At 38.6% G+C, this 26,450-nt stretch overlaps 1 protein-coding gene across 1 annotated transcript; it reads left to right on the plus strand.

Moving 5' to 3' along the window:
• Positions 1-3,225: 3,225 nt before the first annotated feature.
• On the plus strand, positions 3,226-24,115 carry LOC118826055 (zinc transporter ZIP12-like). Its single transcript, XM_036596944.1, is given in 13 exon segments — positions 3,226-3,416; positions 9,637-9,957; positions 10,920-11,127; positions 11,892-11,926; positions 11,928-12,041; positions 14,816-14,987; positions 17,454-17,626; positions 19,296-19,448; positions 20,664-20,744; positions 20,858-20,930; positions 21,026-21,184; positions 23,111-23,298; positions 23,445-24,115. Coding segments are annotated over 13 exon segments (1,992 nt in total). The 5' UTR covers positions 3,226-3,230; the 3' UTR covers positions 23,574-24,115.
• The last annotated feature ends 2,335 nt before the right edge of the window (positions 24,116-26,450 follow it).

The raw sequence follows: 26,450 nt of genomic DNA on the forward strand, positions 1-26,450 counted from the left end.
TTAAATGACATCTTGTTGATTTTCGAGGTTAATCTACGTTCCTCTACAGGGAACGAACTTCTACACATTTTAATGCATAATTACAGTTTATCTACTGCAATTAACAATAAACCATAAAATGCCATATTTAAGTCATAAAAGATGTGTCAACTTTTTAAAAACAAAATCAACAAAGCATGTACTTATTTGGTGTGTTCCAATTTTGCATACGACTGTATCTTGCCCTCTAATTTCATTAGGATTGGACAACTACCCTGCAGTTTGTGGGGTTAATCAGAAAAGAGACATTTTGATGCTGTGCTTAACCTTCAGCCACTGTAAACACAACAGTGTGCTGCAAACTTTTCATAAACAAGAACTCCTTGAGAAGGTTTTACCTGCTGATCTTACCCCATAACACCCACACTCTCTCTCTCCCTCTGTCTCTCTACCGCCCACTTGATCCCTGCACGCTCATTGCTAAAATGAGGCTGATATTGCCATAGTAACCAGTGACCTATGAGGCTGAGGCAGTGGCTACTAATCCTCTGAAAGTGGCACAAGCATATTTGCTCATAAGAGGGTTTTTCACTCGTGCCCTGGAATTCCCTCCTTATTTTTCACAGCCTCCATTACCTGAGGGAAATATCCCTTTCTTCAGCTGTACGGAGGAGTGGGAAGAAAAAACGGTAAGGTAAGTGACTCCATAGAGATTAGACTGATTAGTGTTTGTTTGTAGTCCTGGTGGGACAGTATTTGGAGAGTGTGTTTCTTAGTATAAGCAGGTCTGGTAGTTTAGTGTTAAATGACCTGATCTGTAGGTAAAAAGTAAATCTAGCTTTAAGAACTTTATGGAGAGCACTTTGTTTTTGTTTTGGATGTGGACAGGTTGTTGACACCAGTGCCCAGAGTTGTGTTGTGTGTACTAGAGTTTGTTCCTGCGTGTTGTTTTGGGGCCATTCTGGTCGACCACTGAGCGGCGATTAAGACACTGAGAGTGGGAAGAGGGGAGTTAACCCATTAAAACCTAGGCTTATTATTGAGTTATTACTCTTTATAGCTATAGAAGATTATTATACAGTAAGTACTAAGAGTGATTCAGTAACTACTGTGAACTAAGACGTGAGTTGTGTAGTTGGAGTGAGGAATTAAAATGTGGACCACATACAGAGCCTGAGGGTTTAAGGGGTTAAGAGTCTTTGCCTTTAACTTGAGCACAAACAAACACGGCCATGTCCCATGACTGCTGCAAATACACACTACAGTCTCCCCATTACATTTACATACCATATTCAACATACATTTTAATCACAGCTTTTATTCATTACTGTGTTTCTTGTTTGTAACAAAGTTTTGCTAGTAGAATCTACACCGATCAGCCATTACATTAAAACCTTGTTTCTACACTCTTTGTCCATTTTAGCTGCTCTTCTTACCATATAGGTTCACTTTTCAGTTCTATAATCAAAAACTGTAGTCTGCATACTTTGTTACCCCCCTGTCACCCTGTTCTTCAATAGTCAGGACCCCCACAGGAACACCACAGAGCAGTTATTATTTGAGTGGTGGATCATTCATAGCAGTGACACTGACGTGACGGTGGTGTGTTAGTGTGTGTTGTGCTGGTACGAGTGGATCAGACAAAGCAGTGCTGCTGGAGTTTTAAACACTCTGTCCACTCTATCTGTCCACTTCCTTGTTGGTCCACCTTGTAGATATAAAGTCAGAGATGACAGCTCATCTGCTGCTGCACAGTTTGTGCTGGTCATCCTCTAGTCCTTCATCAGTGGTCACAGGACGCTGCCCACAGGACGCTGTGGGCTGGATATTTTTGGTTGGTGGACTATTCTCAGTCCTGCAGTGACACTGAGGTGTTTAAAAACTCCAGCAGCACTGCTGTGTCTGATCCACTCAGACCAGCGCAACACACACTAACACACCACCACCATGTCAGTGTCACTGCAGTGCTGAGAATGATCCACCACCCAAATAGTACCTGCTCTGTGGTGATCTTGTGGGGGTCCTGACCATTGAAGAACAGGGTGAAAGGGGGGTAACAAAGTATGCAGAGAAACAGATGGACTACAGTCTGTAATTGTAGAACTGCAATAAAGCATTACTCTCAAGTAATGGAGCTTATAAGACAAAGACCTAAGATGGTTCACTCGTTTATTAATCACTACATAGACTGTTTTATATAGTGTAGCAATGAAGGAGATGACAGATGAAATTGGGACAACACTTGCAGCAGAAACATGATCTTTTGTGGCATAATCAACCTGGGACATCAACAATATAGGCTGTTGGTACCATCACAGACATAGAAACACAATTTAGCTTACCAAAGGTCACGATGATACATTTCCAGTGTAAGTAAGTTTTTAAGAATTTAAAGTCTGTAATATTTATCTCACATTTTTATTATGGGACAAAATAGTCCCCAAAGAAATTACATATAAAAAACACATATAAAAAAAAGTAAATAAAATGGCTACATTTAGTAGTAGATATCACAACCCCTGGTTCCTTTCACTACCAGTGTAGAGAAATCTGAGTCGATAAGCATCTCTGCACTGAACCATTTGACACCAAACTACTTTGGATGAGTTTGTTTACATTTTAATTATTAAATTATGCAGAAGTTTTGAAAAAAATGATGCAATTCCCCTTTAATTAGGCCTCTGCTTTATAAGCTCGTTTCACACTAGTGTTATAAATGGAACAACTGTCCATTTACTTGAGTAAAGGCTGTTTATGGCAATACAATGTCATTTGCTTCATAAAACATCTTATGTAAATGTACTCAAGTATATCTAATTTTATGTCATACTTCCCTTGTGTTATGGATCCCTATCTGTGTTTTTAACATTTTTTAATCCCCTTTATTCTTTATTACACTTTCTTTCTCAGTTTTGATCTGGTTTGGGGCAGAGTGGGAATCAGTCTAAGTGTGTGTGTGTGTGTGTGTGTGTGTGTGTAGCTCATTAGTGTTGGAGGGGCCTCTTTCTGTCCTGCTGTTTCTGAGGCCATTAGAAAAGCCCCTTAATTACAATTCATTCAAAAGAAGGGTCCCCATCCCCCCCCTTCTCTCTGCTCCTCACGTGCTAAAGTTTCTCTCTGTCTCTCCACTACTTGCTGACCTCTTCAGTTCACTTTCTGTCTATAACTGCAATTTTTTCTCTTATTTTCTGTGCTGTGTGCAGGTCAGTGTGTGTGTCAGTGTGTGTGCGCACGCATGTGTGTTTGCTGCAATGCGTGGGTTGTGCAGGCCGTGGCCTCTGCTGGGGCTGCTCAGCGCTTTGAGCAGTTGGTTGCCATCTGTAACGGGAAGTGAAGGGTCTTTGCGAAGAGCAGATGTGGGCACACTGGTCAGTGAGCTCTTCCAAGCCGTCCAGTGTCCAGAACGCCTCGGTGGAAGCCAGCAGCTCTGTGAGAAGGTAAGAGACAACAGGTTTAAACAAGCAGTTGATCCAAAAAATACACATATCACATTTACAGTTAAAGCCAAATTATATCACCATCCAGTGACTGGTATGACTTTATTTATGGAACACATATACTAATGGATATTAAGGCTTCCATGTTCAGTAAAGTCAAAATTAGACACTTCTAAATGATTTTTTTACAAATCTAATTTAAAAAAAGTTGAAGTAAGTGAAGTGAAGTAAGTAAAATGTAAATAAATGCAGACAGCATTGCTCTGCAAATTCTTTTTGACCTGTATTAAATTCAAAACATTACAAAGACAACATATCTAATGTAATTTACTAAAAAAGTTGGGAAAGGGGCATGTTTACTGAGTTACATGACCTTGCCTTTTAACACCGTTCAGTAAACATCTGGGGACACCAATTGTTGTGGATTTTTTCCCATTCTTTCTTGATGTATGAGCACCTTTGCTATGAATCCATGCTGTTATAACACATGCAGAATGTGGCTTGGCATTGTCCTACTGAAACAAGCAGGGACATCCCTGAAAAAGTGTTGTCTAAATGGCAGCATATCTTGCTCCGAAATGTGTATGTACCCTCCAAAATGTGTATGTACCTATGCTGCTTTAGGTCAACCACAAGTACACCTCTATACCACGACAGACGCTGGCTTTTGAACTTTACATTGGTAACAATCAGGATGGTCCTTTTTTTCTTTGTCCCAGAGAACACGACATCAATCATTTCCAAAAATACCACAGCACATATTCCCACTTTGCATCAGTCCATCTCAGGTGAGCTTTAGCCCAGAGAAGTTGGCGGTGTTTCTGAATGTTATTGATATACGGCTTCTGCTTTGCAAAGTAGAGTCTTTTCTTGCATTAGTGGACTGACAGTGTTTACTGATAAGGCTTTTCCGAAGAATTCCTGGGTCCATGTGGTTATATTTATTACAGAAGTGTGTTTTTAATGTAGTGATGTACTGGTCACTCACTATTGGTATTTGGCCTTTCTCTTTGTGCACAGAGGGTGAAATTCCTTTAAAAACCCTTGCAGATGCTCATTCAGGAAACTGTTGATGCATTTTTTTTTTCGGCAAGGTGGGGCTTGGCAAAGAACTCGGCTTTTCCTGGATGCTCCCTTCATATCCAAGCGTGACAATACAGCAGTATAGTAGAAAAGTAGTATAGTAAATAAGTCATTCAGAAGTGTCTTAGGCCTTTCTTGAGCAAAGAAGAAGTCCTTAATTAATCCTCAATATTTGTTGCTTAAAATAAAGCCTTCTGCAGTCAGTAACTAACTCTAGGGTGTGGATGTGTAAAGAGATAGTTCAGTGAAAAATCTAATTCACACATTTCCTCCCTAATCACCTAACGTAACGTAACCTAACGTAGCTAACAAGTAATGAAAACTTATGTATACCCATTAACTTTATGCAAACCACTTGCCTAAATCATTACACATTCTTTTCAAGCCGCATCAAGTTGTTATGTAATGTCAGTGTGGTGACAGTACATGATATATTGTTATCTACAAAAATGAACAAAAGTATAGACAGAATTCAAGCTTCAAGGTGGCATTTGCTACTGTTTTAGCTCTGTGAGGTCCATTTGTGTAGATAACAGTATGTTATACACTGTCAGAAACTGCAAACCTCACTTCCAGAAAGGTTAGGACATGATGTAAAATGCAATAAAAACAAGAATCTGTGATTTGTTCATTCTCGTGAACATTTATTCGCAAAAGTACAAAGACATGATTCCGGTGTTTTTTTGACCTACTTAATTGTATTTTGTAAATATCAAAAAATATATAAAAAGATGCCTACAACACACACAAGTTGGGGCAGAAGCATGTTTACCATTGTATTACATCACCTTTCCTTTTAATTACACTTTTTAGTCATTTGGGAACTGGGGATACTAATTGTTGCTGTTATGCAAGTGGAATTTTTACCTATTCTTGCTTGATACAAGACTTCAGCTACTTAACAGTTTATGGTCGTTGTTGTCCAATTCTCCTCTTCATGATGTGCCATACATTTTCACTGGAAGACAGTTCTGGACTGTGGGCAGGCCAGTCAAGCGCACGTGCTCTGTGTCTACGAAGCCACACTGTCGTAGCATACAGAATGAGGCCTGGCATTTTCTTGCTGAAATAACCATGGACTTCCCAGGAAAGACATCATCTTGATGATAGCATATGCCTCTATAAAATCCCAATATATGTCTCTGCATCAATGGTACCTTCACACATATGCAAGTCACCCATGCTGTGAGCACTGATGCTCCCCCATACCCTGGCAGATGTTGGCTTTTACATCTTTTGAGAACTCAATGTCTGTTTTTTTTCCAAAAACAAGCTGAAACATGGACTCTTCTGACCACAGCACACATTTCCACTGTCTTTCAGACCATCTGAGATGAGCTGGGGCGCAGAGAACTTGGTGGCGTTTCTGCAAAGAATTGATGAATGGCTTTTTCCTTGTGCAGTAAAGTTTCAAGTTGCATTTCTTGATGCTGTGTTAAGTGACAACGGTTTTCTGAAGTACTCTCGAACCCACGGGGCTATATTGAACACAGCAGCATGACAGTTTCTCATGCAATGCTGTCTGAGGGCTCAAAGGTCACGCACATTCAATAGTTTTTTCTGGCCTTGCCCTACATGAACTGAGATTTCTCCAGATTCCCTGAATCATTTCACAATATTGTGTATGGTAAATGGTGAAAGACCTCATTTTTTTTGCAATCTTGCATTGAGAAATGTTCTTCTTGAACTGTTTGACAGTTCTCACAGAAAGTTTTCCCATAAAGTGGTGAGCCACGGCCCATTTTTGCTTGCAAAGACTGAGCCTCTGGTGGATGCTCCTTTTATACCCATCACAACACCCTTATGTGTTACCAATTCACCTACTGACTGTGGAATGCTTTTAATACAGTGTAACTTTATATTAAACTTTCAACTGTTATTATTATTCCTGTCCTAACTTTTTTTGAGTGTGTTGCAAGGATTAAATTCAAAATTTGTTTCTATTTATAAAATACAATGAAGTTGGTCAGCCAAAACATTAGAAGTCTTTTCTTTGTACTTTTGTCAGTTAAATAAAAGTGCAAGAGAATAAACCACAGATTCTTGTTTTTTATTGCATTTTACAACATGCCCCAACTTTTCTGGAAAGGGGTTTGTACATGAACAAGCTCTATTTGTCAGCTATATACAGGACAACACAGCTCCAGTGTAAAACTAGGTAAACAGTAAAAATGTCTTGACTGATTGAATATGTTTGGTGTAAGGGTAAAACTTTTTCAAACTGATAGTTTGGTTAAAAAAAAATGCTGTACTACAATGGAAAATCTGTAATAAAAAAATTGTTTTGAAAAGTAAGATGATTAGAATTTCTTGAATAAGAATAAATTCAGCAGAAGACGTAAATATTTCAAGGCCAAGAAAAATAACAAAAATAATGGCAATAACCAAAGACCTTGACTGGAGAATTATAATGACTTTCTTTATAATGGTAAACCTCCCCTTTTCTAGAAATGCAGTTTATACAAAAATATCTTAAATGTCTAACATACCTTTTCGTTATCTCTATCATTTGCAATATAAAAAAATGTAGTTAATATTTCTTGCCATTAATCTGCTATGATCAATGATGATGATGGGCCAGGGTTCAACAATAATGTTTGCCTGAATGCCTGGGCCAAGTAAAACACGACATCAGGACAGCAGCACGAAAAATCACTTGCCCAACTGTGTTAGTACAACAATGTAGCAATGTAACTGTAACCAAACTCAATTCACTTGAATACTTAAACCCTCGCCATGCAAAAATGATCTTATTCATTCACGCAAAACAAACCAATGGTATTATCTGTTGACAAATGACTGTGTTTGCTCATTCAGTCAAAAGAGCATTTGTGAGGTCAGGCACTTGAGTTCCTCCACACTAAATTCACTAAAACATGTCTTTATTGGACTTGCTGGAACAGGAAAAGGCCTTCACCAAATTGACACAAAGTTGAAAGCATATTAGCAACTGTCTAAAACCTTTACTTTTTTTAATTTTTAAATATCTTTGTATAGTGTAGCATTAACACTACCCTTCACTGGAACTAATGGGCTGAACCCAAACCCTGAAAAGCAGCCCCAGACCATTATCCCTCCTCCACCAAACTTTACTGTCGGCACTATACATTTCTGTAGGGAGTGTTCTCCAAGTATCCACCAAACCAGACTGCCAGATAAAGAAATGTGATTCATTACTCCAGAGAACGCTTTTCCACTGCCCCAGTGGTCCAGTGGTGGCTTGCTTTATACCACTCTAGCTGAAGCTTGGTATTGTGCATAGAGAGATCTTAGGCTTGTATGCAGCTGCTTGGCCATGGAAACCCATTTCATCTACACCACTTTAGTTCTAATACATGTCTCATAAATGGGTCATTTTGATTCAAACATAACACAAGGATTAAATGAACGTTTTTTTCTGCAGGAGTCACTCTGTGAAAGGCACATTTAAGGTTTAGCTTTTTTTACTCATAGAATTACAAGTGGAACTATGGAAATCACTAAAGAACTGTATAAAACTAAAGTATGTTCAACTTTTAACTGATTGTTTGTGTATGTGTGCGATTAGCTAAGTACAAAGCCTGTCCACTAAGCTCAAAGTGCTGCTCAGTGCCATGCTTTACTGACAGGGGTAAAGAGGCCTATTGTGTGTGTGTGTGTGTGAGAGAGAGACAGAGGGTCTACTTTCTTAAGCAAGGGATTTATCTCTCACCTCAATTAAGCTTTGCAACAATAACTATTTTCACACACTCTCAGAGTTCCCAAGTTTGGGCTCTGTCCCACGGGTGACAGGTCTTTCAGTGTAGTGGCTACAGCGCCTAAACAAACTCCCCCAGGGCCTTCTTAGCATCTCCTCCATCTCTGTCTTAAAATCCCAGTTAAAGACTTAAAGACTGTGATTTTAAAGGTGAAAAGATCCACAGTGAATATTAAACATCCTCTACAGAAAACACATTTCTGCTCATTTAATGCACAATTATGGTTTATTTGCTGAATTGAACATATTTGGAAAAAAATAATAAATCAATAATGTGGCCTGTGCAAAAGATATGGAACATTTTACAATTCTTGCTTTTTTTTACCAATATGTTAAACGTGCCGTGCAGTTAAATTTGCAGGAAAAAATGTTTTATTCAGGTTTGCTGCTTGTAGAGGATGTGCAACTTATTTTCACTCAGAAAATCAACAAAATGTGTCATTTGACTGGGATTGTTAAATGTTTTGCTTAAAACTGTAGCTTTTCTCTCTGCCCTGTCCAGCTCATTCTGCAGGTGTCTAGCCAAATCGTGTTTTATTGCTGTGCCCTTCCCCTCTTTTATGTGTTATGTTTCCCTGTTTTGTTTCCTCATATGCTAAATGTCTTTGTCTCTGTCTTTTTTCTCTTTTGTCCCCTTGTATATTATTATAGATTTGATTGACCTTGAGTGCTTTTTTATGAAAAGCACTGACTAGTCTGCTGAAGTAGCTCAAACTGCAGTCCACGAAAAAAAAAAAACCTTAACCTTAACTATAAAAAAAAAACAATTAACTATTCAGACCTTAGATATTTACAGTGATTATGTCATGATCTATTTAAACCCAAGGCATTAAATCATCATTTATAGTGCACTTTCTGGGAGGTGACTGTCCCAAACCTTAACCTTAAATTTACATTATGTTAAAATGATTAATTTATCATTATAATCATTACTTAATTAATGTTATGTAATTAATATAAATTAATATTTATATTTAAAGTGACACTGAAAGATTTAGATTTATCATGAGTTTAATTTTTAAATAATAAAAACTTCATTCAAAAAATGCTGTCCCACGTTTTTATGTCACTACTGAAGCACAAACAGGTTCAGTCCATAGATGGAGTCTTATTTTAGCCACACCCCTGCATTTTAATTGAGACTGTAGCCTACCCCAGCGGTCATTGGGTGGAAGGCAGGATACACCATGGACAGGTTGCCAGGCCACTGCAGGGCTTGTTATAATAAAATAAACATAATTCAGGTATAGAGTCACTCAAAGCAGAAGGATTTTAGTCCAAGTCGGTTAAAAGTCTGAAATGTGTTTTGTACTCTGACTTTAAACTAATTTGTCAGAATGATCCATACAAGCACCGTATAACTCATTACTATTATTATATATGTTTTTTCCATGGTAATAGTGCCTCCCCGAAGACTGGTTACTGTCAGTACTGGAGGACGATGGGAAGGACTACATCAGTGAAGAGGATTACTTTAAAATTTCTACTGTGCTCCTCTACTACATCATCAACATGAGACACCTCTGCTCTTCCAACATTTCGTCACTCTCTTCCTCCTCTGCGCCTACATCTCCTGATTACCCATACAGTCTCCAGGCTCTGACCACGCTCCACTCACTGGAGGATGGTGGATTCCTCTCGGCCAATGAGACGGAGAGCATCTTGCAAGTCATCAATCAGAACTACCAACCACAGGAAAGACCAGCTTCCAGAAACACACAGGTTAAAGGCCACGTCCTGAACAGTCATTCTGTAATAATGTACCTGTGTAAAGCTGCACTATGTAAAATGTATTTGTTAAAACTGAGTCAGGAGGAAAAAAAAACTGCTGCTGTGAGTCTTGACAACCTCAAGTTATGCTTCATGTCACACGCACAGGCTCAAAATGGAGATCCTGGTAGATGTGTAGATCTCAAGTATAAAATCAACATTATACTAATGAAGATATGATGACAACAGTAAATCATTCACTCACATCCTCGGAAGACACGTCCTTCACCAAGTTTTGTCTGTGTTCTCTTTGAATCTCTTTGATTGTTTTAACACTCGCAATCATCAGATTCATCAGCTCAGGGAAGGGGTCCGAACCACATTGTGTTTTACCAAAGATTATATATAAGGTAAACCAAGATAGTGCATGAAGTGAACGGGGTGAAAAGGGATTCAGTCCCCGCCCTCCATCTCTCAGGGCAACAGCAGTGGGCTGAACAAATCCAAAACAAAACTGTTCGGAAAATGCGTGTTTAGGCTCAAATTACTCACAAGACCCTAACAATTACAAAAATGACCACAAAGTTTTGAGTTTCCTGCTGATGTAAACGGGGGCTTGAGCCTCCATTGTCTGCTAAAAGGGAGAATGAGCCCCACTTCCTGTTTGCCAAAACCACATGACCATGTGTTACCCCCTCCTGTCCTATTTTGACATGGCGGCTCTCGGCTTTATGTATCCCTCTGCTGTAACATTGGGTGTAATTACAAATTTCCACCAGAGGGGTCCCCAAAACTTTCATAGTGTAGCTTTTATGTAGGCCATGATCTGTAAGTCAGATTGTGGTTATAATATAATGAAGCGCTGCTATCATTACTCAAATACATGCAATTTACATGATAATAACATAAACAGAAGCCTATTTATATGCATTTTTGCCATATTAATTTTTTTAAAGTTAAGTTTTTTTTATCAGTGCATTGATGCAGCTCACTTGATGAAGGAGGTGGGCGTGACTGACAGCAGAGGTGTGGATTCCTCCTCTGTACCTCGACTGGCTGCAGCCATTATAAATCATCTTCGGCAGGGCCACTGCATCAGCAGAAGGAACCTCCCCTCACCTGCTTTCTTCACCGACTACATTTTCCAGTCTCTCAACCGCACCAGTGACCTGCATATCATGGGTAAACACAGATTAAAACACACTCACACAGGCAGAAACGATGTGAACTAGGGGTGCACCATATTTCAGCAGCTGATGTACAGCACAGTGCAAAAGGCTTAGCCAAGAAAATTGTTTAACCTGTTTACTTTGGCAGTAAGCCTGCTTTTGCCTGTAGAAACATTACATAATGTTGGAATAAATAAAGATAAATACAGTAAAATACAACAAATATATATTGTTTTCGGTTACATTATTAATATCTTGATTAGAATACAAAGGAACACAGGTTTGGTTCCTGATTCTCAGTGCTCTCCAATTACGTATTTATTTGTTAAATTTCTATCAGCAGCACAGTGAATTTAATTTAATGAAGGACTGATTAGCTAAAGCAGGTACTGGACGGTAACTGTAAATACTGCACTTCTTCGAGAAAAGCTTTGGAAATGTTTAAGGCATACACATAAAATCTTGTTTATACACAAAGTCTATTTACTTTTAATTGTAATATTAGTGTCAATAATGATTCAGTAAAAATGCTTTTTCTCACTGATTCATATTTAGAGTTTTAACTTGGTTCTGCAGTTTATATAGGGATTATAGTGTGAAGTTGTTTTTAAATGCCAGTAAAAAAGTAAAATGATTGGTTATTTATTATGTCGATATTGGCCTCAGCAAGGTATAAACTATTAATTACTAATATCTGGCAAGAAAATCCATTTCAGTGCATCTCTATGTGAACACGAATATAGACTCATTAACGTGTGTTAATGTCACGTCATTCAGATTTGGAACAGCTATTGCACCAGCTTGGCGTAGGAGGAGGGTGTGGCACGCAGCTCACATGGCAGGGAGAGGCGGAGCACAACCGGCCTTGCCCCAAACTTACTGGACACATGCAGCCAGGAGTTAAAAGGATCCAGGGACTGGACGCAGGTACGGTTAGGTGCAGGTGATGGTTAAGACTGTGCAGCTCTAAAAGTGAATGCACCAGTTTGTAACAAAGGAGTTGAATGTATATTTGCAATTCTGCATTGACCAGGGCTGCCCAACTACAGTCCTAGAGGGCCACTTAGTCCAACACAGTTTGGTGATTACTCTGCTCTGACATCAGACTGTGCTTGACCAGCTGATGTGCACTATGATAACTGCTTTTAAAGGGATTTTCAGCCAAAAAATAAAAAATGTAACCACCGCTACATCTTTTGTAAACATGCTTACTAATGACCTGCTGCAATACTGCCATAGTTTCTAGAGTAAGATTTTTAGGATTAAAATCTAGGAAAACACCCTGCTGATGATGAATCTCGAAGGTGGTTTTTGGGGGTGGCTGTTTTGATTTAATATTATCATTATTATTATTGTTATTTGTTAGCTGGTGAATGCTAAAGGGCAGCAGATATTTAACGTTACGTTTAGGAAGTCGAATATCTTATTGCTGCCTATAATGATCCAGACTAGACCCTAAACCCTGAACACTAATGCAGAAGGTTTTAGTGAAAACAGTTCTAACATAAAGTACCTCTTAACCAAGAAGCTAGGTGCCTAGGTGATGTTAAGCTAAGCTAAGCTAAGCTAATAACAGAGACAGTGAGATATAAGAAGACAATGCTAAACTATCTGGGGAGTAAGAATGTCTGAGGTGACTTATTTACAGTTCCAGAACAAGCAGGTGTTTGTACTCAGGGTATGCAGGTCATTGGGAATGTGCTACCAGAGACAGAGCCCTGACACAGCTGTATAAGTGTAGTAACAGTCTTTAAATCATTATTACAATGGAAAAAAATTGATTACTCAAATGTCAGAAATGACTTGTTAGATGAGGAGCACAACAAGCTCAAGATAGCAAGGTAGCTAACGTACAATACACTATATTGCCAAAAGTATTTGCTCGTCTGCCTTCACACGCATATGAACTTGAGTGACATCCCATTTTTAATCCATAGGGTTTAATATGATGTCGGCCCACCCTTTGCAGCTATAACAGCTTAAACTCTTCTGGGAAGGCTTTCCACAAGGTTTAGGAGTGTGTTTATGGGAATTTTTGACCATTCTTCCAGAAGCGCATTTGTGAGGTCAGACAGTGATGTTGGACGAGAAGGCCTGGCTCTCAGTCTCTACTCTATTTCATCCGTTCATCCATGTCTTTATGGACTTTGCTTTGTGCACTGGTGCGCAGTCATGTTGGAACAGGAAGGGGCCATCCCCAAATTGTTCCCACAAAGTTGGGAGCATGAAATTGTCCAAAATCTCTTGGTCTGCTGAAGCATTAAGAGTTCCTTTCACTGGAACTAAGGGGCCGAGCCCAACTCCTGAAAAACAACCCCACACCATAATCCCCCCACCAAACTTTACACTTGGCAGTGTAAGTGCAGTCAGACAAGTGGCGACCGCCAAACCCAGACTCGTCCATTGGATTGCCAGGCGGAGAAGCGTGATCCGTCACTCCAGAGAACACGTCTCCGCTGCTCTAGAGTCCAGTGGCGGCGCTTTACACCACTGCATTCGCGCTTTGCATTGTGTTTGGTGATGTAAGGCTTGGATGCAGCTGCTTGGCCATGGAAACCCATTCCATGAAGCTCTCTATGCACTGTTCTTAGCTAATCTGAAGGCCACATGAAGTTTGGAGGTCTGTAGCGATTGACTCTGCTGAAAGTTGGCGACCTCTGCGCACTATGCACCTCAGCATCCGCTGACCCTGCTCTGTCATTTTACGTGGCCTACCACTTCGTGGCTGAGTTGCTGTCATTCCCAATCGCTTCCACTTTGTTATAATACCACTGACAGTTGACTGTGGAATATTTAGTAGCGAGGAAATTTCATGACTGGACTTATTATTATTGTTATTTGTTAGCTGGTAAATGTTAAAGGGCAGCAGATATTTAACGTTACCTTTAGGCAACTCTTATTGCTGTCTATAATACCACTGACAGTTGACTGTGGAATATTTAGTAGCGAGGAAATTTCACAACTGGACTTGTTGCACAGGTGGCATCCTACCACGGTACCACACTGGAATTCACTGAGCTCCTGAGAGCGACCCATTCTTTCACAAATGTTTGTAGAAGCAGTCTGCATGCCTAGGTGCTTGGTTTTATACACCTGTGGCCATGGAAGTGATTGGAACACACACACACACACACACACACACACACACACACACATATATATATATATATATTTTTTTTTCCATATACATATATACATTTACATACAGTATATCAGTCTTAAAGGCATTGTAACAAAGACAGCCTGTTTCATTCTAAGTGATAAGGAGAGGCTGGATAATGGTCATGTAAAATTTATTATGACTGTTTTTTTGGTCCATAGAACCACACTAACATCATAAGTGGACCTTATGTAGGATGAGGGCCCTTTAGGGTCTTGTTACTCTTGTGTATGTAAAAAGGCTTGCATACATAGTCTTTATAGTCTTATTTTGTCTAGATATTCTTCAAATCCACAGTTCTATTTTTAATTCCTGCAATTGTCTATAATCCTGTAGTTTACAAATGTCTATAATTCTTCCCTATATTCATTCATTATGGAGCCAGAGATGAATACGTAAAGTAACAATCTGTTTCTTTGCTCATATGACAATAAAAATTTGACTCTGATTTGACAATTTGAATCTGGACTGAGTGTACCGCTGGTATAGAAAATGAACTAAACCAGTTTTTGATTGTCTTGGTTTTGAAACTGTGCCTCAGATGTGCTTCTCAGCCAGTCAGCTGTTGGACATCTTTGTCTTGGATCCTCATTCACCAATCTCTAGAGATCACTTCAGGCACATCTGTCCTGCAATCATTCAGCAGTTGTTGGGCGATGCCTGTGACCCCACACAGTCCACAGCTAGGGGATCACCACCCACGGACATTGAGAGTAAGACTATCACTTTTCAACTTCTTATCTCTTTAAGTCTGTTTTTGTCTGTTCTGCTCTTTATGCATTTCTTTTCCCCATAGTGGGGAAAACCCACTATATTTATAATACAAATTTCCCTATTTTAACATCTGCTTTCTGCTTTTACTTCTACTTTTGAAATGTTCAGTTCAGTTTTGCTTCTTACACTCATAGTTTCACACAGAAGTGCATTCATGTAAGTGTATAAAATAGAATACATGTCATTGTGATGAATTATGTCAGTGCTTTTTTCTGAGTATCATGGGACTTCTAGAACACTATTTAAGCAGTAGAACATGAGAGGGGAAGTGGAAATACATTATACAGAATTCTTCAGAAATTAACAGAACACCACTCAGCAAACAAGATGGGCAGTGTTACAGATGGAGCCATAAAACTGTCACAATATCAGGTTCAGTTTTTGCATTACTTTCTGGATCAACCTGTTGTTTGAAGCAGTCTGTAAAGCATTTCACTGCCCATCTTGTTTGCTGAGTTGTATTCTGTTCATTTCTAGTGAATTCCATTTCGCTTTGATGTTCTGTCGTCACAGCTGCACACCGAAAAGAGCTCTCTTTGGTGCAACAACAGATTCGGAGCTTGTTGTCGGCCTACTGTTACTAGTCATGTGTCATTTGCAATCGAGTGGTCTGTTTGAGTCGACTCTTTTAGGTTAACATTGGGTGCCAACTCACACTGAAGAGCAATAAATGAAAACAAATAGGTAGATCTAATGATGCTGTAGCTGAAAATCACAGGACCCCCTCCTGGATCTCCATGGAACTTTCTGCCTCCACCCCCTCATTATAGTCAAGCCTGCTGCTTGTTGTGTTAGTTTAATTATCTCTGATTTGTTCTTTGCAGGTCTCATGTAACGTTTCCAATCATTCTTTCTTAGTTCCTCTGATTTTTGGCTTCTAACTGCCTTTATTTGTTGTTGACTGGTTGATGGATTTGCTTGCATTTTGTCCGTCTGCTGATTTTCTCTCCTACTTCTCGAAATTCATCCAGTGAATCTACTTATCAATATCTGACTTAGCTATTGCGAGAAAACTGTGCTGTTATCACAAATAACAACACTTCTGAACCAATAAGACTGTGCTGTCAAACTAACTGTTGTATAACCACTATTATTAGCAATTTAATTTTTGCGAATTGGTTAATTGGAAGGTGGGCTAAGGTTTTGTGAAAAAAATCATTTATAGGCAATATTGCTGACTTGGCTAATTTTGGGAGCAAAAAACCTGACAATGCTACTGAATGAAAGTCAGTTCTTATTTGCAAGCTGAGCCAAAAAAACGAATGCATGTCACTAGCTGTCATACTCTTCCTCAGAATCTGACCAAATGGGCTGCAGGTGAAACATTATCTTACATGGTGTAATATATTGTAATGTTGGCACAGGAAAGGCCATGATTCTGCTGCAAGTAGTGTTTTTTTTAATTAAAAGCCAGCAGAAAAGCACATACAAACACAACTGTGGAGCAGGCAGGTCACCTGTAGCTATATAGTTCCACTCTGAGGTAAACACGACCCACTCTAACTAAACACTCTCCCCAACACAATAAATAACACAACAGTCACATACCACATATCTTTAACTGATGAAGAACAACATAAACAACATTCACGTCCTTTTTTACGGAGGGTCTGCGCCTCACATGAGCCTCTTTGCATGGATCTCTGCATGGCCATGCCCGCCCAAGCCTCTCATGGTCAGTAAGATGCTACAGTAGCGGGATGCTACATAATCTATTTTCCATTTTTGTACATGCTAAAGTAGAAACTTAGAAACTGTATGCATCTTGAAGTACTCAGTGGAATGATACAGCTATTAAAAAGTACGCTGTTATCACAAATAACAACACTTCTCAACCAATCAGATCGTGCTGTCAAACTGTTATATAATAACTGATAAAACAACTTAGGTAGAATGCTTTAAAGCAGATTGTATTGTCAGTACTAACTGTTGTATAACATGTCATAAAAAAGATTTAAAGCAGTTATAATGAGCATGTAAACAACAGCGTGTTCAGTTGTAACACATTCGTAGAAAACCCCACTATATTTATAATAACTGTAAAATAACTGTATAAACTGCATATAAACAGGTAGCTGGACTGGATGTCAGCCCATTGTGCCATTATCTTATTTGATTCATTTATTTTATACAAATGCTGGTAAATGATTTTCCTCCTGTTCCTTCTTTTTTCGCAAATGGTGAATTAACAAAAAGAAAATACTGTACTGTTTTTCAAATTCTTTTTTAAGTGTAGCACTGTTGTTTTTTGGTGCATTTTGTTCCAGCTTGCTCAAACATTACAATACATGTTGTGCATTGTGCAAGTGTCTTTAAGTATCATGATGTTATATTTTGGCCATATCATTCCTCCTTATGTTCAGATTTTTCTTTTTTCCATTACTCTCTCTCTCTGTCTCCTGTAGAATATGGCTACAGTACAGTTGCAGTGCTGCTGATCACAGTGGGCTCTATGCTGGGAATCTGTCTGATCTTCTTTAACTCCTGCCAGGAGACTTACACGCTCATCCTTCAGCTGTTTGTTGGGCTCGCTGTAGGAACACTGTCAGGAGATGCACTGCTTCATCTGATACCACAGGTAGCCCAGCTAATACTACATCACAGACTCAAGTAGCAAAGCCACATTTAAATCCTCACTCATTCAGCCTTCATGTAGTGCTACACAATACTACTTCAAGTTCAGTGGTAGTGTTGGTATCTCGAATGTGGATATAGTGAGATAGGACCATAGAGTCTAAATAACTTTGCAGTCTTCAATCAATATGCAAGGCATTCTGCCTGCGGCCCTCAATAACAAAGCATGAATTAAGTACTGTTAACGCATTACAGAAGGGGTCTTATGATATGCATATTAATACTCCTTTTTTGGTAGCAGGGATGAAAACAGTATGCACTGTGAATCAAATACAGCTAGATTTTATGCTATGTAAAAATTTGTGAAATCAGATGCACTGACATAAATTAGAATGGTTGTGTCTTTCACCAGATGCTGCGTTCTTTTTTTTTAAATTTATCATTTGCAGAGTTCAGCCTCCTTTAGTTACTGCTGCTAACTCCAACAAACTTTCAGTGCAGGCTTCCTTAGCGACTTTGACATTGTTCTCAGACTTAAAAGTTCTGTTGTACGAAGAAAGATTTCGAAGTACACAGAGGGGAACATTACAAACACTTTTCATTCCAAAATAAACTGGCTTGACAAGATGTTCAGTGGATAGATACATGTTCAAGAACTAACAAAATATGAATGTAGGCCAATTTTAAGTGAATAAAAACAGATTCTGGGGACCATGTTTACATCAAACAAACCAGGGAAATCTTTCAGCATCTGGACGTTAAAGCGGCAGCTTTTCATGTCTAATAATGAGTCTTTGTAAGCTAAGAAAGCTGCACCTTTAGTTGAGCTAATGCTAAAGCTAACGCTGGTGCTAGTCAGATGTTGATGCCGAGGAGGACTCATCCTCTTTTACACGAAACAATACAAAGCGTGGCATGTATATGAGTGCAATAATGTATATCTTAACACACAATGTTTTTAATCCCATATGTGAGCACTGTTCTGTCCTGTTTAATCTGACTGATTGATTGAACAAACTTTTAGCAGCAAAGTTAAGAAAAGCTGACTAGTTAGCTCACTGATCTTAACATTTTTGTTGTTAGAAATCATATTAAACTGAATGCTAGCAAATGCAGTAACCCAGATAAAGTTTAGTTTGCTTTATAGCCAGCATAAGTCTTGTCTGTTAATTGTTTTCACAAAAGGATTATGAGTTTGGTGTTCCACATAGTGTAATCCAAAATTTTTTTACAGCTTCAGAAATGAAATGGAAAAAAGAACAGCGCCCTCCAGATCAGGATAACATGTGTCATGCATAAACCGATCCTCTGTAACAACTATTTTTAAAACATTTTTTTACTCTGCATAGCTGGTAGCTTGATCACCACCAAAACCAGCATATGTTTTGTTTTGCTGGCTGGTATACTGGTTGACCAGCTAAACCAGCACCAGACAGGGTAATAATTCTGACTAACTCACTGCCAACAACATTCTCACTGCAGGTTTGTTTTGAGGAGTTCTTCCTTCACCTGTGATTGGCTGAGAGGCGTGTCAATCATAATATTCCAAATGGTCAATTTGCTAGAGTTCTGTAATAAAAAAGATGATTAGCACTGGGTAAAAATGACAGAAATGCTTGTGGGTGACAACATGTAGAAACACTGTTTTTCTTATTTTTTAATCTAATTTAAAGATCCTTGGTCTTCATGATGGTAGTCACCATGATGACCATGACCTCAGGGAAGAAAAGGAGTACCTGTGGAAGATTATGGGCATCATCGCTGGAATCTATGGCTTCTTCCTAATAGAGAGAACCTTCTCCTTTTTAATATCCTCGCGTGGGCATGTGAGTGCTTCCACCACCCTGTGTTCTTCTTTCACATCTATATACCTCCTCACTGCTGCCATCTAGTGACTAGATTTGCTCTCTCTCTCTATCTCTCTCTCTCAGACATATACTGTTTAAATGTTTGGAATCAGTTGTTTCAATAATATAAAACTAATCTGGTGGCAGATAAGTGATTCTGTTGTTTCTTTTTTTAGTATCATGAGACCTTACACATTTCAAATCATTTGCAGGAAACTGTAAAAAAAGAAGAAAATCATGTCCAGAATGATGAACAGAGCTTTAGATGATTCTTTAATGACTGAGAAAACTGTATAACATCAAGAATAATATTGTAATAAAATTAACATCCAGAATGCTGCATAATGGTGAACTTATATTTACATTTTTTACTAATTTAAGACATAGTTTTCATTACAAATAATGTCATCAGCATAAAAATTTAAGTGAAAAGTAGAGATTGAAATCATTGAAATATGTACATAAATTTCAGAATTTCTTAGTGTTTGCTTTAATGGCAAGTGATTCCAAGTGATTACTAACTATCAGACAAAAGTGTGGACCTGCCTTATTAAATGTGTGCTTTCATAATCTTAAAACATCTAAAAGCCTATGCTAAAATTGTTTTTAAACCATATTTAAATGGGGAAGTTGATGTCTATGTATAAATTATATTTCTAAAATATTCTTTACATTAATAGAGTATTCCCTGCCAATTTAGTCATTGTCATGTATCCACCTATTCAGCCTACAGCAGTAGAGTGTTTCACCCTAGCCTAGAATGAGGCATGATACAGGTCATTCATAAATTATTTACATATATCAGTCTTAAAGGCATAGTAACAAAAACAGCCTGTTTAATTCTAAGGGGTATAGAGAGGTTGGAAAACTATCACGTAAAAAATGTTATACCTCATTTTTGATACATAAAACCACACCAATGTCATATGTGGAGCTCAGTGGGGAAAATAAAATATGTGAAAAATGGATGTGAGCCACATTTTTGAGCACTGTGTGAATCCATGTGTGTTATTTCATAGTTTTGATGTCCGCTATTCTTCAAAAATGTGGACAATAAATAAAACAGAAAAATCCTTCATAAGTCAGTGTGTTCAGACTTTTGAGTGGCAGTGTAAGAGACGTTAATGGTAGTATGTCTGTAGTTTGTGTATTTGGGGAAGCATGTTCTTGTAAGATATAATTTTTCTCTCACAGAGTCACTCTCATGGTTTGTCTGTTGAGCTGAGCTGTAATGGAGAAGGACAGCGAGGGAAGTCAGTATCTACCATGCAGCTGGTCAGTGTGACGCTATGTTTTCCTTTGGGGCTGCTGCATGTGTCAGCAGGACGTGTTACATTCTAGAGACACGAGTGAATTATTAAACAAAAGCACGTTAACTTTGTTTGCAGCGAACGTTAGAGGAGACGGAATGTACAGAAATACAGCCGGTGGAGCCCACCATGAACCCTGCTCAGCAGCAGAGTAAGAGAACACACACACACACACACCCACACACACACCATCCTCATCTGATCTTACAGCCAGTTTCCATTTTGTTCTTTCCCAATTTGTCCCAGAACAAGGCATTCCACTGCTGGCCATAATGGTGATAGTGGGCGACAGCCTCCATAACTTTGCAGATGGCTTAGTGGTGGGGGCTGCTTTCTCCAACTCAGCCGAAACTGGCATAGCAACCACGGTGGCCATTCTGTGCCATGAGATCCCCCACGAAATGGGTGAGTTGTTTATTAGGTGAAGGAGTACACTTTGTACTTCCTCAAACAGCCAAACATTTTAGCCATTGTTTGAATCAGATAAAAACCAGCATAGCTAAAAATGTGTGAGAAATTGGGAATTTGAATGAAAAAGTTCCCAAACCCAAATATCCCGTAAATATTACTATACCCAGCAGGCTTTTGCTCCAAGAAATCATGCAGTAATCAAGTATATATGTAATTTGTAGAGGTGAAAATCCACCCATAGTTCTTATGTTTATTCATTGCTATTTAGTGTTATGCAGGCAGAAGGCAGAAAACTGGTGAATGCTTCTGTTATAGATTACATTGCCCAATATTTTACATTATACAGTCATGTGCAAAAGTGTAAACACCCCCACTCCAGTTACACGTTTTGTTGATTTTGTAAAAATATCTCCTACAGGGAACAAACTGCAAATTTTAGTGCAACATTTCTATCTATTTGCTGAGTTTAACATACAGGGAAAAAAAAACAGAAAACATAAAGTGTGCTGTAACTTTTGCACATTTTATGTTTTACTTTTTTATTTCTGTAAATAAACAGTAATTGTGCTGTAAAATGTGCAGAAATGTTTTCTTTGTAGAGAATATGTTAAGCTATTTTCGCTTAGGAAATCAACAGAACAATTTAATTTGTAATTTGACCAGAGGCACCCAAACTGTTGCATACGACTGTATTTGCACTCACTGGCTGCTTTATTTGCAAGTATTCTAAACTCATTGTCGTGTTCATGGAACCAGTTTGAGATAACTTTTGCTTTGTAACAATGCACATTCTCATGCTACAAGTAGTCAGTAAAAATGGGTGAATTGTAGCCCTGAATGCACAGGGTCAGCAACAATACTCAAATAGACTCTGACATTCAAATAATGTTTGATTGGTAATAAGAAGCCCAATGTGTGCCAAGAAAACACACACATTACACCACCTCTATCAGCTTGAACTGTAGACACAAGACACATGGGGTCAATGGTTCCATGCTATTTATGCCAAATTCTGACTCTACTCTCTGCTTGTAGCAGCAGAAATCAAGATTCCTTAGACCAGGCAACATTTTTCCAATCTTCAGCTGTCTAGTTTGGGTGAGCCTGTGCCCACTGTTGCCTCATATTCTTGTTCTTGGCTGACAGGAGTGGAATCTGATGTGATCTTCTTCTGTTGTAGCCCATCCACCTTGAGGTTCAATGTGTTGTGTGTTCACTGTAGCCTTCCTGTCAGCTGGAATATGTCTAGCCATTCTCCTCTCATCTCTCTCATCAACAAGGTTTCCAACTCATGAGTGAAGGGTGTCAAACCTGTTCTGTGGTGTTTTGATCTGAAGCTGGGCTAAGCTAATGCTACCTTAATTTGCAGGCTAAAAGTTCCACCCACTATAGTAGAGGCTCAATTCCAGCTAACTGGTGCTCAAATGACACATTTAGCGTATAAAGATTCATATTACTGAGAGCACAAAGTCAAGTAACTGGTGTTTGAGTGACAGCCGGAATCGAACATGTTCTGTAGAGTGTTATTAGCCTTTAAGCCATCGCTGAGCCACTGATGTGTGTAGTTTTTCTTTGATATTTCTTAGTCCTGATTTTGCAGCACAGATGGAAAAAGAAACCATAACCGGTCTTACAAGTCCAAGCCAGCTTGAAACGACACAATACAGCCATGGGAACCATTTGGCTCCATTTGTTCACATGCTTGATGTGAACATTAACTGAACCGATTGGCTGACTGAATAATGTCATGACAGAGCACAAAAACAGCGTAGTCCTAATAAAGTGGCCAGTGAGTGAAAATTACAGCAGTCTTTTGATTTAAAGAAAAAATATATAGATTGTTATTTATTTTTCTGCTCTATAACACTCACTCTATAACGTGGACTCAAATACTCAACACTGTGGTGTTTCTCTCTGTAGGTGATTTTGCAGTGTTACTGAGCTCTGGTCTGTCTGTCCAGCGTGCTGTGATGATGAATTTCCTCAGTGCCCTTACAGCCTTCATGGGGCTCTATATCGGCCTCTTCGTCTCCTCGAATATGGAGGTTCAGCAGTGGATCTTCACCGTCACAGCAGGCATATTTCTTTATCTGTCACTGGTAGAGATGGTGAGTGAGCAGTTTAATGATCAGCTTAATGAGTTTTGAGCCTATCAACATGTTGGCCACTTTTTTGCATATTCCAATAAAGCTTGGTTGCTTCATTAAAGCTATCAACTTCACTGATTAGTATCTCTCTCTCTCTCTCTCTCTAGATGCCTGAGATGAGTAGAGTTCACTCTCCACATCCATATCTTATGTTTTTTCTGCAGAATGTTGGGCTGCTCATGGGCTGGGCCTGTCTGCTGCTTCTAGCACTGTTTGAACACAAGCTCACTTTTTAACATACACATGGACACGTATTTCTTGGTACTTCAGTAAAAAATCTAATTTACTTGAGATTGTGCCTTTAAACTTAATAATGTAATGTTTCATTAGATTTTTTGCTGGACTATTGCATGGTCACTTCAGCACTTTGTAAGAACATAGCAACATAACCTGGTCCTGGAGTACCCGGGCAGCGCACATTGAAATGTTTTCTCTACTCTAACATGCTGATTTCAAACTCATGAGGGGCTTGTTAATTAAATGATGAGCAGAACTGAAGTGATAATCGGAGTTGTTTATTATTCAAAAAAAAAAACAACAAAAAAAAAAACTTTAAAAAGCTGTACAGCTGAGAATAAAATTATAATAACATTAACATCCACAATGGCTTCTGCTTCAAAAGTAGCAATGAAATCACCTACTATAAATAGATATTTACAGTATACTAATTATTCAGTAACTTCTTATTGTTCCCAAAACACATGAAATATTTAATTTCAAAATATCTGTATATCTGTGTTTAGTTTATAATGTACATCTACACCCCCAATTCCAAAAAAGTTTGGACGATCTGCAAAATGTAAATAAATGTCAATTAAAACGGAATGCAATGATTTGCAAATCTCATAGACCCATATTTTATTCACAATAGAACAGATATAGATGCGTTGTTGCCATCAAGTTCTAAATGAGTTAATGTTTTTCATGAAATGGGAAAATGTCTCACTTTCAACATCTGATATGTGTTCTGTGTTCTACTGTGAATAAAATATGGGTCTATGAGATTTGCAAATCGTTGCATCATGTTTTTATGTACATTTATTTACATTTTACACAGCATCCCAGCCTTTTTGGAATTGGGGTTGTACATTATATATGCTACTATTATATGATACATTCTTTTCGCTATTAATAAAACAACAACATTTTTGAGTGGTGTTGCATGTTAGAGGAAGGAAACACTAAAAGTGCTATGCAGGACTGTTCCAGGACCAGGAATGGGAAACACTAAAGCCTTGGTTGTTGTAGCACAGCCTTTGACTGGGTTCTAAGGTTTTTCTCATCTCTACCATGATGAGCCATATCTGTATTACACTGCCTGGTGCATTCTCTGACATTATTTACTAGATTGTTTTACAGTGAAATAAACAAAGAGTGAATATGTGAATATTCAAGGTTGGTGTTAAGATGCTTGATTGTCTTGAAAGTAAAAGCAACATTTCATGATGTAAGAGTGCTTTATATATATTAGTTGCTTAATTGCATTTTTTGGAGTAGTTAATTGTGATTAATTGTCTTTGCAATTGAGATAAATTTGTCTTATTCATTTACATTTAACCCCACAGAAAGATTTTCCATTTAAAAGCAATGCATTTTGTTATAGCTTCATTAAGAACACCTCCTTGTATCTACATTAATTGTCTATTTTATCAACTCTTCTTACCATATAAGTGCAATTTGTTAGACCCTTTCACCCTGTTCTTCAATGGTCAGGACCCCCACTGGACCATCACAGAGCAGGTATTATTTGGGTGGTGGATCATTCTCAGCACTGCAGTGACACAGTGGATCAGACACAGCAGTGCTGCTGGAGTTTTTAAACACCTCAGTGTCACTGCTGGACTGAGAATAGTCCACCAGCCAAAAATATCCAGCCCACAGCGTCCTGTGACCACTGATAAAGGACTAGAGGATGACCAACACAAACTATGCAGCAACAGTTGAGCCACATCTACAAGGTGGACCAACAAGGTAGGAGTGTTTAATAGAGTGGACAGTAAGTGGACACAGTGTTTAAAAACTCCAGCAGCACTGCTGTGTCTGATCCACTTGTACCAGCTCAACTCACACTAACACACCACCACCACAGCAGTGTTACTGCAGTGCTGAGAATGATCCACCAGCCAAATAATACCTGCTCTGTGGTGGTCCTGTGGGGGTCCTGACTATTGAAGAACAGGGTAAAAGGCTAACAAAGTATGCAGAGAAACAGATGGACTGCAGTCTGCAATTGTAGAATGACATAGTGCACCTGTGTGGTAAAGTGGAGCTGATAATATAGACAAAGAGTGTAGAAAGAAGGTATGTGTACTTAATGAAGTGACCAGTCTGTGTACATATGAATGGACAAAGTAAGCTTCATCAGAATGTATTTATTTCTTTCCATAATTCAGTAACATTATTTTCATTAGATGAGTGCAGGGTTCACATAAATTTGAACAAAAATATCATGTGATTTCCATAGAGTGGAATGTAGCCCTCTTGCTCTGTTACACATTCATACAGCTCATGCAGGCCTTTATTTGTAAATGATGAAGTCCCGGAACACTGAGCAGTGATGGATCCAGCAGGTCAGTCTGTCCCCATAATGGTGGATCTATGAGTGTGTTAAAGAGGTTCATATGCATCAAATTTTCTCTCATATGTCAGTTTCTCCAGTCTAAAAACAGCTTCAAACATGCCTGAGGTTTTGCTCAGTATTTCTAAGCTGTTTTGAGGGATGAACAATCACAGCAGTAGTGGTGCATTTGCGAGTGATAAACAGCATTGATGTTGTTTTCGTTTTAGCATTTCTATCATCATGCACCCCCAAACAGGAGTTGAAAATGTGTGCGATTCATGCCAAGTTGACACAGCGTGCTACATTTTAGTTTCATGGTTTTTTTTTTTCATATTTTGTTATACATATTAATGTTGTTTGTAGAACTTTTTATTCAACCTTTACAGATTGTCTCATGTATTTAATATGTGAATGAGGTGCCGGATCCACTAAAAGGAGTCAAAATCAGCTTGTTCCAGCACAAAGTAAGCCCTGAATTTGTTACAGTGGAGGTTCTCAAGGGTACCTATAGCTTTCCACTGGCTTTTGTTAGTTTTCTGCTTGTTTATTCATC

Source organism: Colossoma macropomum, unplaced genomic scaffold, assembly GCF_904425465.1.
Source record: "Colossoma macropomum unplaced genomic scaffold, Colossoma_macropomum, whole genome shotgun sequence".
Taxonomy (NCBI): domain Eukaryota; kingdom Metazoa; phylum Chordata; class Actinopteri; order Characiformes; family Serrasalmidae; genus Colossoma; species Colossoma macropomum.